The sequence below is a fragment of the Calonectris borealis genome, chromosome 6 (assembly GCF_964195595.1).
Source record: "Calonectris borealis chromosome 6, bCalBor7.hap1.2, whole genome shotgun sequence".
Classification (NCBI taxonomy): Eukaryota; Metazoa; Chordata; class Aves; order Procellariiformes; family Procellariidae; genus Calonectris; species Calonectris borealis.
This window is the reverse complement of record NC_134317.1, coordinates 26,083,418-26,096,958: the sequence shown is the minus strand read 5'-3', so window position 1 is coordinate 26,096,958 and position 13,541 is coordinate 26,083,418. Positions and strand designations below refer to the sequence as shown.

The 13,541-nt window shown below is 40.3% G+C and overlaps 1 protein-coding gene across 1 annotated transcript in view; it reads left to right on the top strand.

Moving 5' to 3' along the window:
* Positions 1–13,541, top strand: part of PDE11A (phosphodiesterase 11A) — a 139,402-nt gene that overhangs the window by 98,008 nt on the left and 27,853 nt on the right. The window contains exons 11-14 of the mRNA XM_075153335.1: positions 3,285–3,431; positions 3,537–3,644; positions 8,875–8,984; positions 12,030–12,120. Of these exons, the coding sequence (XP_075009436.1) occupies positions 3,285–3,431; positions 3,537–3,644; positions 8,875–8,984; positions 12,030–12,120 (456 nt within the window). The remainder of the gene's footprint in view (positions 1–3,284; positions 3,432–3,536; positions 3,645–8,874; positions 8,985–12,029; positions 12,121–13,541) is intronic.

Sequence of the window (13,541 nt, the reverse complement as noted above, 5' to 3'; positions counted from 1 at the left end):
GGGTAGCCACAGACCTTGTCTTTATGCTCTCATTCGGGGGCATGGCATCCTCTTTTTCAAGCTGTCTACAAGTGGTGATAGTTTCCCAGTCTGGTAACTGCTGAGTTTGTACTTTATTAGGCCAGACCAGTTGCCTTCCACGTGTTAAGCCTAACTTGTGTTCATGGTTCCTTTCAAGACAAATTTTTGCTTTATTACCAAGGGGTATGGAGATGTGACCAGAGGAGGCACATCCGGCTTTAATTTACCATAAGCCCACAGAAGAGTCATGTGAATTTTTCTTGAGGATGAAGAGCGTTGCAATTGCTTGGTCCGCAGGGTAAAAAGACTTCGGAGTATAATGTTCTCAGTTGTCTTTAGAAAGGGGAAATTGATCTTCAGAACGTTCAAAAGGAAGCAAGCCTTTTAAGTGATTCTAAATCACTGGGGTGCTTTAAAAAATAATTTCACTGTAACTTGAATTTTAATTGCCTGCCCCTTCCTCTTATTGTCATGGTACTTTCATCCCCTCTGTTTTCCTGGAAGAGAATGTTGTTATTGCTGTTTATTTTAAGAAATCCACTGGAATTTGTCCTGCAGTGCAGCAAAATTTTGGGGATGGATATGTTTTAATATTCTGTGTTATGAATATTTTTTTATATCTTTGTAATTAAAAAAATGAAGTTTTAATGACTGCTTTCCTATAAACCCTGGACTGCTGCATTTCCAACATAAGAAGCTGAGGACAGACAATGCCAGGTGCAGCCAGAATATTGCTGCAGTCCCACAACATATCATTTTTTAACATTATTCAAATTAGTCTCAACACTCATAATTCTGTTGTTTCCTTTATTGCTGTTGTAAAGCAAATGGTTCTTTTATACAAATGTTATCTCCTGGCTATTAATTCAGCAGTTATTTTGGATTATGGCACTCCTGTTAAATTTAGGAATGTAAAACCTCATAAATATTTAAAAGTTTCAGACTGACGTGGGAAGAAATTAGTTTTGACTTGCTTTGTTAATATCCTGTTGTTCAGTTTGTAATAGATTTGGAATATATTGTTATTTCTCCACTGTTTGACAAAGGGAAAAACAATTGTAGTTGAGTAACTGAAAAGTATTCTCCCTTGAATTGTAACAGGCTGGTAAAAGTGTTTGTTTCCAGTAAAAAATAGCAAGGAAAATATCTGTTTTCCTTTAAGAGGACAAAAAACGTGAAAATTTTAATCAGAGCCCACTTCAAAGTTAATGAAAATGCAGTAGTAGGTTTGTAAAGATAGTTTCGATAAAACAATTTCAAGTAGGTCTACTTACAATCAAGTGCTTCTGTTTCAGCATCTTTGTTATTTAAACTTTTCTCTAAGGAACAAAAAAGTAAGATGGACAAATGTGTTTCTTCCCTCAGAGACATTTTATAGAGGGTGTATTTACTATGCAATGAGTGTATTCATAGAATAAGTATTAGTATGCATCTTGAGTATCCCCCAAAGCTCTGAAGAATAACTGAATGATAAAAAAGTTACAATTTTTGTAAGACTGCTGAAGGTCTGGACAGCACAGTCTCTGGGCCAGCGTTCCTGTTTAACACCTAACCGTATTTTCTTTCTTTCTTCACCTCAGAAGTAAATACATAGCTTTTCAGCCAGATCTTAAAGGGTGTTAAGGTGTAACTCCTGTTGGGATCATCTAGAAGTATTTCAAGTGTTTCAATAATTATTCAAAAAAAGATGCTGAATCGATTCAACCTGGATAAGTACGCTAGCAGACCAAGTATGCAGTTAACTGAGCTTACATCTCTGCCTGCATGCTCCAGAGGTTCTTCAGCTGTGCCCTGGGATGACACTTACTTGATGGGTTTGTGGTATTTCCTATGTCAGTTAACTTTACTGGTGTAATGCCATGACTTTTTGCGGTATTGGCATGCTTTACTGGGTGCTGAACTGAAAACACTTTTCTTCTAGCTAGCAAGTAAGTATTAACACTGCAATGTTAATACTATTTTATGGCAGGTTTACACCATCTTCTCTTACATGGTATAGCTAAAGCAGCTGAATCTCTGCATAAAGTAATTATCAAGGTGGCGCTTTCCCTTTGGCTAGAAAAAGCTTTTTACACGTCAATGTAAAAACTTGTTGTAGTTAGGGTGCAATATTTCAAAACACAAGTTTTCAAAAAGGAGACCATAAGGTGGTCATACAGAAGCTGTAACTGTGAAGGTGAACTTACAGTCGCATGAACAAATTGGTATTTTATGCAAGCGAGTAGCTGGATGTGCCACACCAGCTGAGTCCATGCGATTTTAACTAATTCAGCATGGTCCAGCTCATGGCCTGTGGGCTGGACCCAGCCCCTTTGTGAGGCTTCTACCTGAGCCATCACCTTCTCACTGCAGGAGACAGGGAACAGATGCTCCTTCAGCAAGTGCAGCCTCCTCCACCTGCCCTCTCTAGGGAGATGAGTGGCAAGCCCAGAGGGGCGTAAGGAAGGGCAAACAAGCCCGTGAGGGTTGTCAGCACCTCCGCCTGGCTCCTGCAGGTGCTGCCACTGGCCCAGCCACAACACATCTGTGTGTGCAACTCTATGCATTAGCCAGTCCTGCACACCCATTCGTATGTTTCTGTGTGCATGATAAGCTCATTCCTCTCTTACAAACAGAACAAAAGTCTGCTGTTACATGGACAAAGCAAAATGTAAGGCTTTTGCTGTTGTTTATTGACTTACTACATAATCAGCATGTTGAAAGTTATTTTTATTTTACTTGGAAAGTACTTCTGCTAGACATTTCTTGTATTACGCTTTTTTTGGTTCTACGAACGTGTAGTAAACAGTGTAAAGCAAAGGGCACTTGTATGCTTATGAATGTAAAGACATTTGGATGAAGAAATTCTGCAGAGCAGTGTATTTACTTTGCATTTCTGAATGGTAGCAATTAAAATTCACAGCTGCTGGCTGTCCAGATGTTTCTTGCATTACAGCGTTGTAATGTGCATTGGAATACATTGTGTTACTGCAGTAGCTGTAAAGTGGTCAGCTCTCACGTCTAAGTGCCGTATACGGGCTCCAGTTGGGATGGTGAGCATATTTCCTGCTCGTATCAGATTCTTCTCTTTCCCACTGTTTCCCTGCTGTTAGCTTGACATGTTTGTATTTCTCAGATGAAGACTTCTATTGCTCAGCATTCAAATCAAGCAGGGGACATATTGGCAGGTCAGAACTGATGTATGGATGGTTCCTTGTAAGAGTGGCACAGAAAAAGACCCAAGTTTTGAATCAGAAGTTTCCCTTTCCCTTTGGCATTTTCAGGCAGCAAACATCCCTCTGGTGTCAGAGCTTGGCATTGATGATATCCATTTTGATGACTTCTCGCTTGATGTGGATGCCATGATTACTGCAGCCCTGCGGATGTTCATGGAACTTGGAATGGTTCAGAAATTTAAAATTGACTATGAGGTAACCATCTGCGCTGCAGAGATATCTGCTGCTTTTGTCTTGGCACTGCTCTGTCCATTTGTACACTTTTAGTAGCCCTGATACAATTTGTACTTTTCATTTCAGACGCTGTGTAGGTGGCTTTTGACGGTTAGGAAGAATTATCGAATGGTTTTGTATCACAACTGGAGACATGCTTTCAATGTCTGCCAGCTAATGTTTGCCATGTTAACTGTAAGTATCCAGCTACAGACACAATCCCGTAAGAACTTTTATTGCCACATTGCCTTACCTGTCTAAACGTTTTCCAACATTTGATTTCTTTTCTAGTTATTATGATGCTCATTCATTTCCAATAGAAATGCACACAGAATTAGGTTATTCAACTTAAGGCAGCACATATTTGGCAAAACCTTATAGTGTTTTAGTGACAGTGATATCACAGGCACATTAAAGTGACTGAAAACAGATGGCAGTCTTGGAATGAGCTTGATCTTACAAAAATGTTTTTCTTTTGGAACTCTTTGATTTGATGTTTATTTCAGACTCTTAAATTGGGAGGTACAAAAACAAGGAAGATTGGAATCCCAGAAGAAGTATTTATTATGTTGATATTTATTACCTTCTTATCCAGCTTCATCTAGATAGTTGCAGAAGATACTGCCTTAAAACATTTTAAGATTATCTTCCACCATAGTGATTTAAGTGAATCTTGTGTCTCCATTGGGCACTGTAACACTTCTGGGTTTTATTAACATGTATCTCCATCAATAACTGTAAGTCCTCTCAGCATACAAGTAGATTCTGTTGAAAGTAGCACTGCTTTTACTCGCTCGCTCTCCCTACCCCACAGCAATCTCACTGCATGAAATAATGCATGTTTGGCTAGTTAATTCTTGTAAATGTATCAATAAAAAGCTTGGTGGTGCCAGATGTTTAATATTCTGGTTAATACAGCAAAAGAAAAGCAACATGTCTGTTTGCACACAACACTTTCCGCTGTACTTTACATTTTGGGTTTGTCTTATCTCCAGATAAAAATAAGAATTCAAGTTTTTCCATTTTTTCATGTTTGGTTTTAATGGCCGGAGTCATCTATTGTGAACCTTAAAGTGCTATTAATAGCATTTGTGCAAGTATTTATTTATCTGGGATATCATGTGCTTGTTCCCTAATTTTTAATCACTGAATGTTTATGTTCTCGTTGCTGGCCGGTCTCTGCGGCGTGGTTAGCATCGGGACCCTGTCCGTAGAGGTGGAGACTCCACAGCCTGTACCATTCGCAGCACAGGTCAGCGCCGTGTTAACATGGACTGAAGACAGTCCGTGGCCTGTTACCTGCTCACCGGGCACGGCTGTCGTGTGCCTGGGTTCCCAGCTGTCCTGCTTCGTTTGGCATTGTCTCTGTGGCACAACTGTGTGCGTCGGGCAAGAAAAAACGGAGTATGATGTCCCCTAGCAGGTGGATGTTGGTGTAGTGCTAGGTCCGTCCCAGCTATGCGGGTTTGCTTCTGTGAGCATTTACGGAGGCGTAGCAAAGTGGTACCATACGCCGTGAGACAAAGGAAATGGAGACCTTCGACAAGAGAGAAAGGTCACCTCTTCTTCTGGGTGTGAGACTGTTCAGCTGAGCGGAATTAACATTGTTTCAGCAGGCACTTTCTGATGATCTCTAATGAAATCTCATGGTAATGTGTGGACATCAGTCGTTTTCAAGGTTTTATAAACTTGACATGCTTTTTTTTAAGTTACAGAAAAATGAAAAGCTTTTTACTCTGAGGAGTACGGGCAAAGTCAGGTAGTGCCGTTCAGCTGGGAATTACATTAATTTCTGCCAAATGCTGCCAGGGGGTGAGGAGCCCCCAAACCTCACCCGTGAGGACCTCTAGGTGGAGCTCCGAGGCCAGGTTTTCGGCAGGCTGTTCTTTCGGTGGGAAACGCGCTCTCCCACCAGGCATCTCCATCTCAGCTAGCGGTGACTACACTGGCAGCCAGCAGGGAGAAAGCAGATCCCTGCTGCTTCAACAGCCACCAGCAAGCCTGCGAGGCCTCAACCATGAACTGCTTTGACCGTGGTTCTCAAAGTATAATCTCAGGATCCTTTTAGTAGTCAGCACAGGGATGCAACTGTCTGTGGGAGGTGATCCGGGATTTTCAAGCCAAGCTCATTTCATTGCTCATACTCCTGGTAATAAACCGAACAAGCAATTCCACACGTAGGGCTGGACACGTGTGCCCATGGCACTGGACTCACCACGCATCCCCCCTGCTTTGCTGAGGCTCTGGCTGAGAACAGAGTAAGTTCAGGTGTATGATCCACTTGGGCTGCTCTCCCTTCCAGAGATAGCAAGATTGATCTTGTGAAAAAAGACACAAAAGAGAGAGTCAAGAAACTAGTAATAGCACAAGGCTTGCTCTTACTGCATTTGTCTTGGGGGAACCATCCGAGTTAGTATGCACCTTGTTTTTTTCACCTGCAAAAAGGGGAAAATTCTTTGACCATCGGAGAGGGGCTCTGATGGTTAAGAAGGCACTGCTTTGTGCAGTTGTTGTACCCTATTCCTGATTTCTGCATGGCAGCCAGCAATATTGACTTGCACCACAAATATAAATCAGTAGGTCTATTTTAGGGCATTTTCAGGTGGGACTTACCATAGCATAGGGTAATGTCTGATCTGTAATGTGGTGGCCTCTAATGGCCCAACCATGCTCCCACTGAATGCAGAAGGAAAATTCAGCTGGATTGAACGTACCAAACAACAGAAATCCAACAAAGCTTAAACCAGTTGTTTCACTCCTGGGTCAGGCTTCTGCATATCTAAGGTATGTTCCTGTATATCTAAGTATGTATTTTCTCTCTCCGGTTAGACACTGAACAATTATAAGCCCAGTCCTGCGAGCCATCCTTCTGCATTTCAGACTCGCCCAAATATTCTGAAGACAAGCACTGAAGCAAGACTGCTCCTATGAGTTAAGGACATCACATGAGAGTAAACCACAGGATCAAGCCCAGGCTTCATTATCAATGCCTTTGCCTAACACAGCTCACATTGATACTTATTTCAAAAAGTAAAAATGACCAAGTAAGCAATGCAAAATTAAAATCCCATCTGGTGTGCTAATAACAAAACATACACATGTGGGGCAAGGTATAATGAATGCAATTCATTTCCTCACATGAAAGAATGACCTCCATAACTCACTGGAGACGCTGCCACTCATGAGTTATGGGTCATTCCTTTTCTGGCGGAAATAAATTTTACTACACCGTCGCCTATAGCCATGTATTTTTTCTCTCTGTGTAAATTCAAAAAATGGGGAATTATAATCCTCTATTTTCTTGCATTATGTTCAAAGCAGATATCCCCTTACTGTAACATTGTTTTAAATTAAATGTTTTTTATTAAGTGAGATATGCTATATTTCTCTCATATATTCAATGACAAGACTTTTGATTAAATAAAATGTTGCATTTATTTTTGAGATATTGCTACTGTTAATAAATTCCTTAATCAGCTTTCCTGCATTTGCAATAGAGGTTGAATCCTTGAGTTTAATCAAAGCTTGTGTTATGCTAAAGAATATTTATTACAGCATCAATTTTATATTATAAAACTTCTATTTTAAGTTGTTTTAACTTAGCCATGAAGATTTTCTCTAGATTGACACATGGCATGTTGTCAGTTACAAACCTATTTTTAATCCCTTTTTTAAAAATAGACCTTGATTATTATTTGTTCTATAAGAGTAATGTTTAAAAACTAAAAAGAGAAAACACTATTTTTTAGAGAATTTCCTCTGCCTGGGTAGCTGTTACTGAAACTAAAAAAAGCAATGCCACTAGAAATCAGGAGAATCTCTTTCATAATATTAAAGTTACTCTGTACACCAGTGGATTCTACATGAAAGGAATCTCTTTTCCTCATACTTGATCATCTTTTCTGATAGGTAAACTTTGAGCACAATTACAAAGCTTTTGTAGCAAGTCCTGCACTTCCTCAGTTCCCACTGAAATGCATTCCTGAGCACCTGGGGGAGCTTGGCTCCCTGTACTGCCTAAATATTAACTGTGACCACATTTCAGACTATGAAAACAGAGATATTTGGATTTGAATGTGCATTTATTTGAGTAGAATTTGTGGTCTTCAGGGTGAATAGCAGAGTTTTCACATGGTATTGCAGCAATTGACTGCATTTCTGAGTGGGCTGTAAGTTCCTACCAGGTAAGGACATCAAGTCCCGCTGATACTCAGTGTCTCTGTATCACTTAACCCTCTTCTTGCTGGTGGGTGAAATTATGCCCTATTGAAAATCAATGGAATTCACAATTTCTTACACACTGTTAGTGTTTCAGCCTTGGTTTGGTCGTCCAATATAAATGTATTTTATGTTCCTTTTATATAACTCCCTTTCATACTAACTAGATTGTGTGGCTAATTGAGGAGTGTCATTGGAGATCGGCATTGTGGAAAGACAAGTGTTATGATTTTCCAGCTTAGCCAGTCATTTTTACAGGCAATATGACCTTATGCTTCTGAAGAGTTGAAGAACCAGGTTGTTTCTGCCATGGGTAAGATGCTTGGCACCAGAGGGGTGATGTCCCACCCAAGCTCCAGCATCTTCTCCAGGCAGGATCTGTTCAGGATGCTTGAGGTTAGCAATAACAGTAGTATTTCTTTTCTGACATGAGGCAGTTCAGGCAGGGAAATTGCTATGGCAAGTATCCACGAGGAGAAGTATAGTGGCAAAAAAATATTTCTAGGATCAGCTCCCCCATTCACACAGGTGTATCTGGTCTGAGCTGCTTGTGAGGAATTCCAATACATCAGTTTTCAAAATTCTCTCCCAAATTCAAGTGGGTATTCAAGTGCAGCAGAAGTATGCCATTTGAGACATTTCCTCTTTAAATCATGCTGCTTCATTTCATGTGTCCCAGATAACAAATCTCTTAATAGTTTGTAACAGTTCCATAGAGTATATTTTAGCTGGCTTCTTTTATAGGTCTTTCGATTTAGCATCTCAGCTATCTCTGACAGTAGGGATTGACTGAGATGGTCACCTCAGGATTGAAGAAATCTGTCTAAGTACTTCCCTGAACAATAATTTCAAAATGGAATAAAGTTTGGTTTGTATTTCTCTGATATGAAATTCCAGTTCCTGTCTTAGTGTATAGTTATTGGTGTTTGTTTTCAGCTCTTTTTGCCTTCAGTGCCTTCTGGGTAGTGGAGAAATGGCATGCTGGAAATGCAACAGAGAGATAATAACAGATCACTCCAAGGACGTTATCTATTCTGCTAACCATCTAACATACAGCAGGGAATATAATATGACAATAAAGCATTTATCTTCTCCTTACTGAAACGTTCATGGTATCAAAATGAAGTTGACTGTTGCTCAATGGACTAACATTACTTATCTCTTCTGCTACTGATAGTTACAGCTGCTATTTTTTTTCTGCTCTCAGACTGCAGGATTTCAGGAGATTCTGACTGAAATTGAAATTTTAGCTTTGATTGTGGGATGCTTATGTCACGACCTTGACCACAGGGGAACCAACAATGCCTTCCAAGCCAAGTAAGTTTTCTAATTCATATTACTTTAATCTGTTTTTTTTTTCCACCGAAGAGCAAAAGGTGACCAGGATAAAGAATGAACCATGAATTTCAGGCCTCCTAGGCCAAGGCCAAGTATTCTTATTCTTGCATGTAGTGAGGGACTATCCATCTTTATCATTCGCTTTTTTTTTGGGTAATTGCTGGCTAGTCCTTTGTATCAGGCTGTTGATTGCGTTACCCCTTGTGAACTGACACCGCATATTGAAATGTGGTGCCAAAACTTGATGTTCTTTTCAGGCTGCAGTATTATTGATTCTGGTATTAAACCCGGAAAACACTGAAACTGTCTATCTGGGTTGTTCTTGCTGGCTGGAATGCATGGTGTTAAGCAAAACCTTGTTCAACTATTAAGAAGAAAAGAAAATAGGTAAAACTTGAAATCATGCTTTCACAAAAACTTTCACAAACATATAGGCAAGTATACATAAAGTAATTCCTAGCTTATGGAGTATGAAACCATTGCCATCATGCTGGAGCTCAGATGCATCTCGTCCACAGCAGGTGGCCAGAGTAGTTGCCTCACCACCTACCCGTCAGTTGTGGAGCACACAGGGTCCCTGGTCTGTAGAAATGTCTCCTCCCTGGCCCGCCCCACGCGCCAGAGCACAGAGCCTGCTCGGAGACATGCTGCAGCGGGCAGGGGTGGGCTGGCCACCGCCTGAAATGGTCGGTACCCACCAGAACATGAAGCTGGATTCTTACATCGCCTATGTGAAATCTTGCTCTCCAGACCGTTTTCAATTCTAAAAATGAACTTTATTCTATTCAAAGTGCCTAGGACCTGATTCAGCAGTCCTGACTTGCGTATATTTTTACTGTCCAGGCTGCTGCCCTCAGACACATTAGTGAGGTAGAAGCAGGTTTGTGGAAGGTTTGACGGTACTTCTTCTTACTGTGGTGGTAAGGGAACTCCCTTGACCAAGGTCAAATTGTTTCCAAAATCTGTTCCCTGACAACGCGGGGGACAACAGGAAATGTCCCCTGACAATGTCCTGGCCAAGCTGTGAAACAAAGCTGTCAGACACACAGACTCCTCCAAATCCCGTGTTGTTTTCTCAACTCCCCAGGTCCTCTACAGTGAGAATATGAGACCTTGAGGCTCTCTTGTCCTGCAGATCCCAGCATGCGTTTGCAACTTTGTCTGTTCCGCATTACTGCTAATACTCCAGCGTGACGGGGCAGTGATCAGATGGTTGTCCAAAGATATTTGAAAGACAGGGTGATGTTGTATTAGCCTATTTTGTCCTACCTTTTGCAAAAATACTCTGCTGCAATCTGTGTATGCACGGGCTGCTGCATTTCTGGGGGCGAGTTGCCTCGGTGAACATCACTCAAACTGATGTTTCTGATATTTGCTAAGCTGCCATTTCCTGAGCTATTGGTGTTGCGGTAGAGTCTCAATGAAACAATGACACTGTCTGGATCTTCAATCACAATAGCAAGGAAAATCAATTGTAGTGTTCAAAAGACGGAGCTCGTGGTGCAGAGGTTACCAAGCACTGCCAGATGCCTTTCTGCAGCTGAATCTTGAAGAGAATCAAAAAAGACGAGACAAATAGGAAGGAATCTCAGCTGACTGATGTTTATGTTGCTAATTTACAAAAATGAGACCTAAGATTTACATCCTGACTGTTTTAGGCTCTGATTAAGTTAACCACTTCTCCACTGTAACATTACACAACACCACCTCTTGTGCAGAGAGGTGGCTGAGCTAAAGGTAGAGGTTTCAGCATTAGACTGCTATCACTTATACTTGTTGTTTGACAACGGAGTACAAAGAGGAGGCTACCATTTTACGACTCCATAAAGAAATTGCTGAAGACATTCAACGAAAGACAAACGTTACCACACATGTATAAAACATCCCTGAAAACAGAAGCTGTAGTTTTCATAACAGCAGCTATGATTTATTCCCCTAACCTGACTTATAAATTTAAGCATCACATTTTCCTATTTTATCTTCAGTGTTCAATACTGCTGTTCTGTGTGATGAAAGTTCAAGAGGTATATGATGGAGGCAATATCACAGTTGTCTGAAATGGCTCTGTTATATATCTCAACACCATGTTCTCTAGGGATGATGTTTCCTGTACATCCTTCTCTCTAATATAGCTGCTTCTGATAATTAAGTATCAGTATGGTGCAATTTTATAGTATGTGCTCCTAGGAGACTCTTTCTGTTTGTCTCTAGCATAATCTCTTATTCTCATTTCTTTGGAAAGAAAACCCATCTTGTTGCTTTAGGCTGGGTCCCAGAAGTGAAGTAATGGTGAACAGTAACTCTTCTGACAATCCAGTCCCGTTCTCTGCACCTCCCAACGATTCGCAATTTTATGATTATATTCCGTAGATTTTTGTTCTTTAAACTTAGAAAACCCACCTGCTCTGTGCATTTTGAAGCTAATTTTGTTTTAAGACAATAAACATGATGAGAAAATACATTCTAAAGAGATGCTAAACTTCACTTTTACATTCACTGCTCTCACTTGTGGTTTTTTGTTTACCTTAGAATTTTTTTAAGTGCATGGTTTTACATACAGACAGAACCTCACTGCATTTGCAGTTGGCTTGTTGTTGTTGTGTTTTGGGGTTTTTTTGAAGGGTTTGTAATCATCCATTATAAGCCATTGTAGTTATATCTATTAAGAATTAGAAAGTAGTAGCAGAACAGCCGGTCCTAGCTCAAGGACATTACTGTTTGTCTTTACTGCACAGTGGTGCGCCCGTGCTGTTGCGTTGCTGAGGCACTTTGAAAGTTGCGTTACAAAATTTCATGTAGTTCCAGGAAAATCTTTTGTCAGCTGATGATATTTAGCAAGGTCTGGAACATAAATGCCTTGTATCTCTCTTTAAATTAGTATTTTGATCTTGTCAACTGTCTCGAGTGTAGTTGCTGAAACGGAGAGGGAGAGTGTGGCTACATGCTTTCGTTACTAAATTGTCTCTGAAACCTGCTTCGTAAGCAGACGAGCGGTATTCGTTGACTCCCTGTGTTCTGTTTCAGGAGCGGATCAGCCTTAGCTCAGCTCTACGGCACCTCTGCTACCTTGGAGCACCACCATTTCAATCATGCTGTCATGATTCTCCAAAGTGAGGTACAAAAGCATTACTATTAATCTCACTGTAAGCTGTTGGGCTGCTTCAGCCACAGAAAGGAAATACCACACACAGTACCTTTTTAATGCCCTCTCCTTGAGGAATTATTTATTGGTTACCACAAAGGTCACAACTAGCACAAAATTAAACAACTACAAATGCTGATCATAGAGCCCAGAGATTATATTTGTCTCAATCAGCTAGGGGCAAGGAGAACATCAAATCCTAATCAAATTGTCAGCTTTTCTCTGTCTTCTTACATATATCCTGCTCAGTGGTTTATAGGTAGGCGAAACAAGCTCTTACTTTTCCCCACAGGTGTTGTATGTAGAATATCACAGTCATCCCTTACCTGACCAAATTAATTTCTTTGACAGTCTTTGTGTAATCAGTATTTTTATGATGGTTTGGCATAATTATACTAAATTATTTTTTAAAAAAATTAATATCAGTAATATCGTGCTGTCCAAGGTACACTAGCTGCTTTGCAGATACATATAAAGACATAGTTCTTGCCTAAAATATCTTATGCGCAACAGTATGCAGCATGCACTGCCTCAGAGATGTAGTAAGTGAGAAAAGTAGAAGGATGGACACGCAATTCTTACAAAACAATGGATGTATTTCCTTAGTTTACACAGATAGGTTGTTACAAAATGTGCTCGGTACATATAAAAACAAAAATGTTTTTCATGCAGCACAATTGGAGACCATATGCTGATCTGCAGTAACTTTTGAAGAGCATCTGGGAATGTCCTGTGATCACAGACAAATGGGAACAGGGTGATGGCTTTACCTCTGTGTACAGAGCCACAGAGATTAGTCATGGGACTGTGGCTTTAGTGTTCAGTTTCTCGACATTATATTAAAAAAGTAGACATAAGAAAGGAGAGCAGCAGCATGAGATTTAAACAGCTCAATCTGCTTAGCCTAGCCTAGCTTATCTAAAAGGTGATACTAGGAATTAAATGGCTCCTTATACTACCAGGGAAAGGCATAAGAAAAAGCAGCATTTGAAAGTTAAGCAGACTGGTTCAGAATAGGAAAAAAGGAAGGGGTTTTTGGTTTTGGGTTTTTTTTTTTCCTAAACCAATGAGACTTGAGCCCCTGGAACAAGCTTTCCTGCGAAACAGTGATTTCTCTAGTTCCTGAAATATTCATCATGACTGAATGTCTCTTTGAAGACAGGCTCAAGACATGGACAACTCTGTGAAAGCTCATGTCAGTCTAGATGCTTTTCTTTATCTTTTCCAGCTTAAAAATCAAGAAGTTTATGAAAAAAAAATGGAATCTACTCCAGCTTCTTTCAGAGATGTAAAATATTACTTGAAATGCAAGTGCCCTTTGATCATTCAGGCAGCTTCTTCTCCAGGTCCTCATTTCTAGACCAGAAAAATAATCCTCCGGGATTTTTATCCAA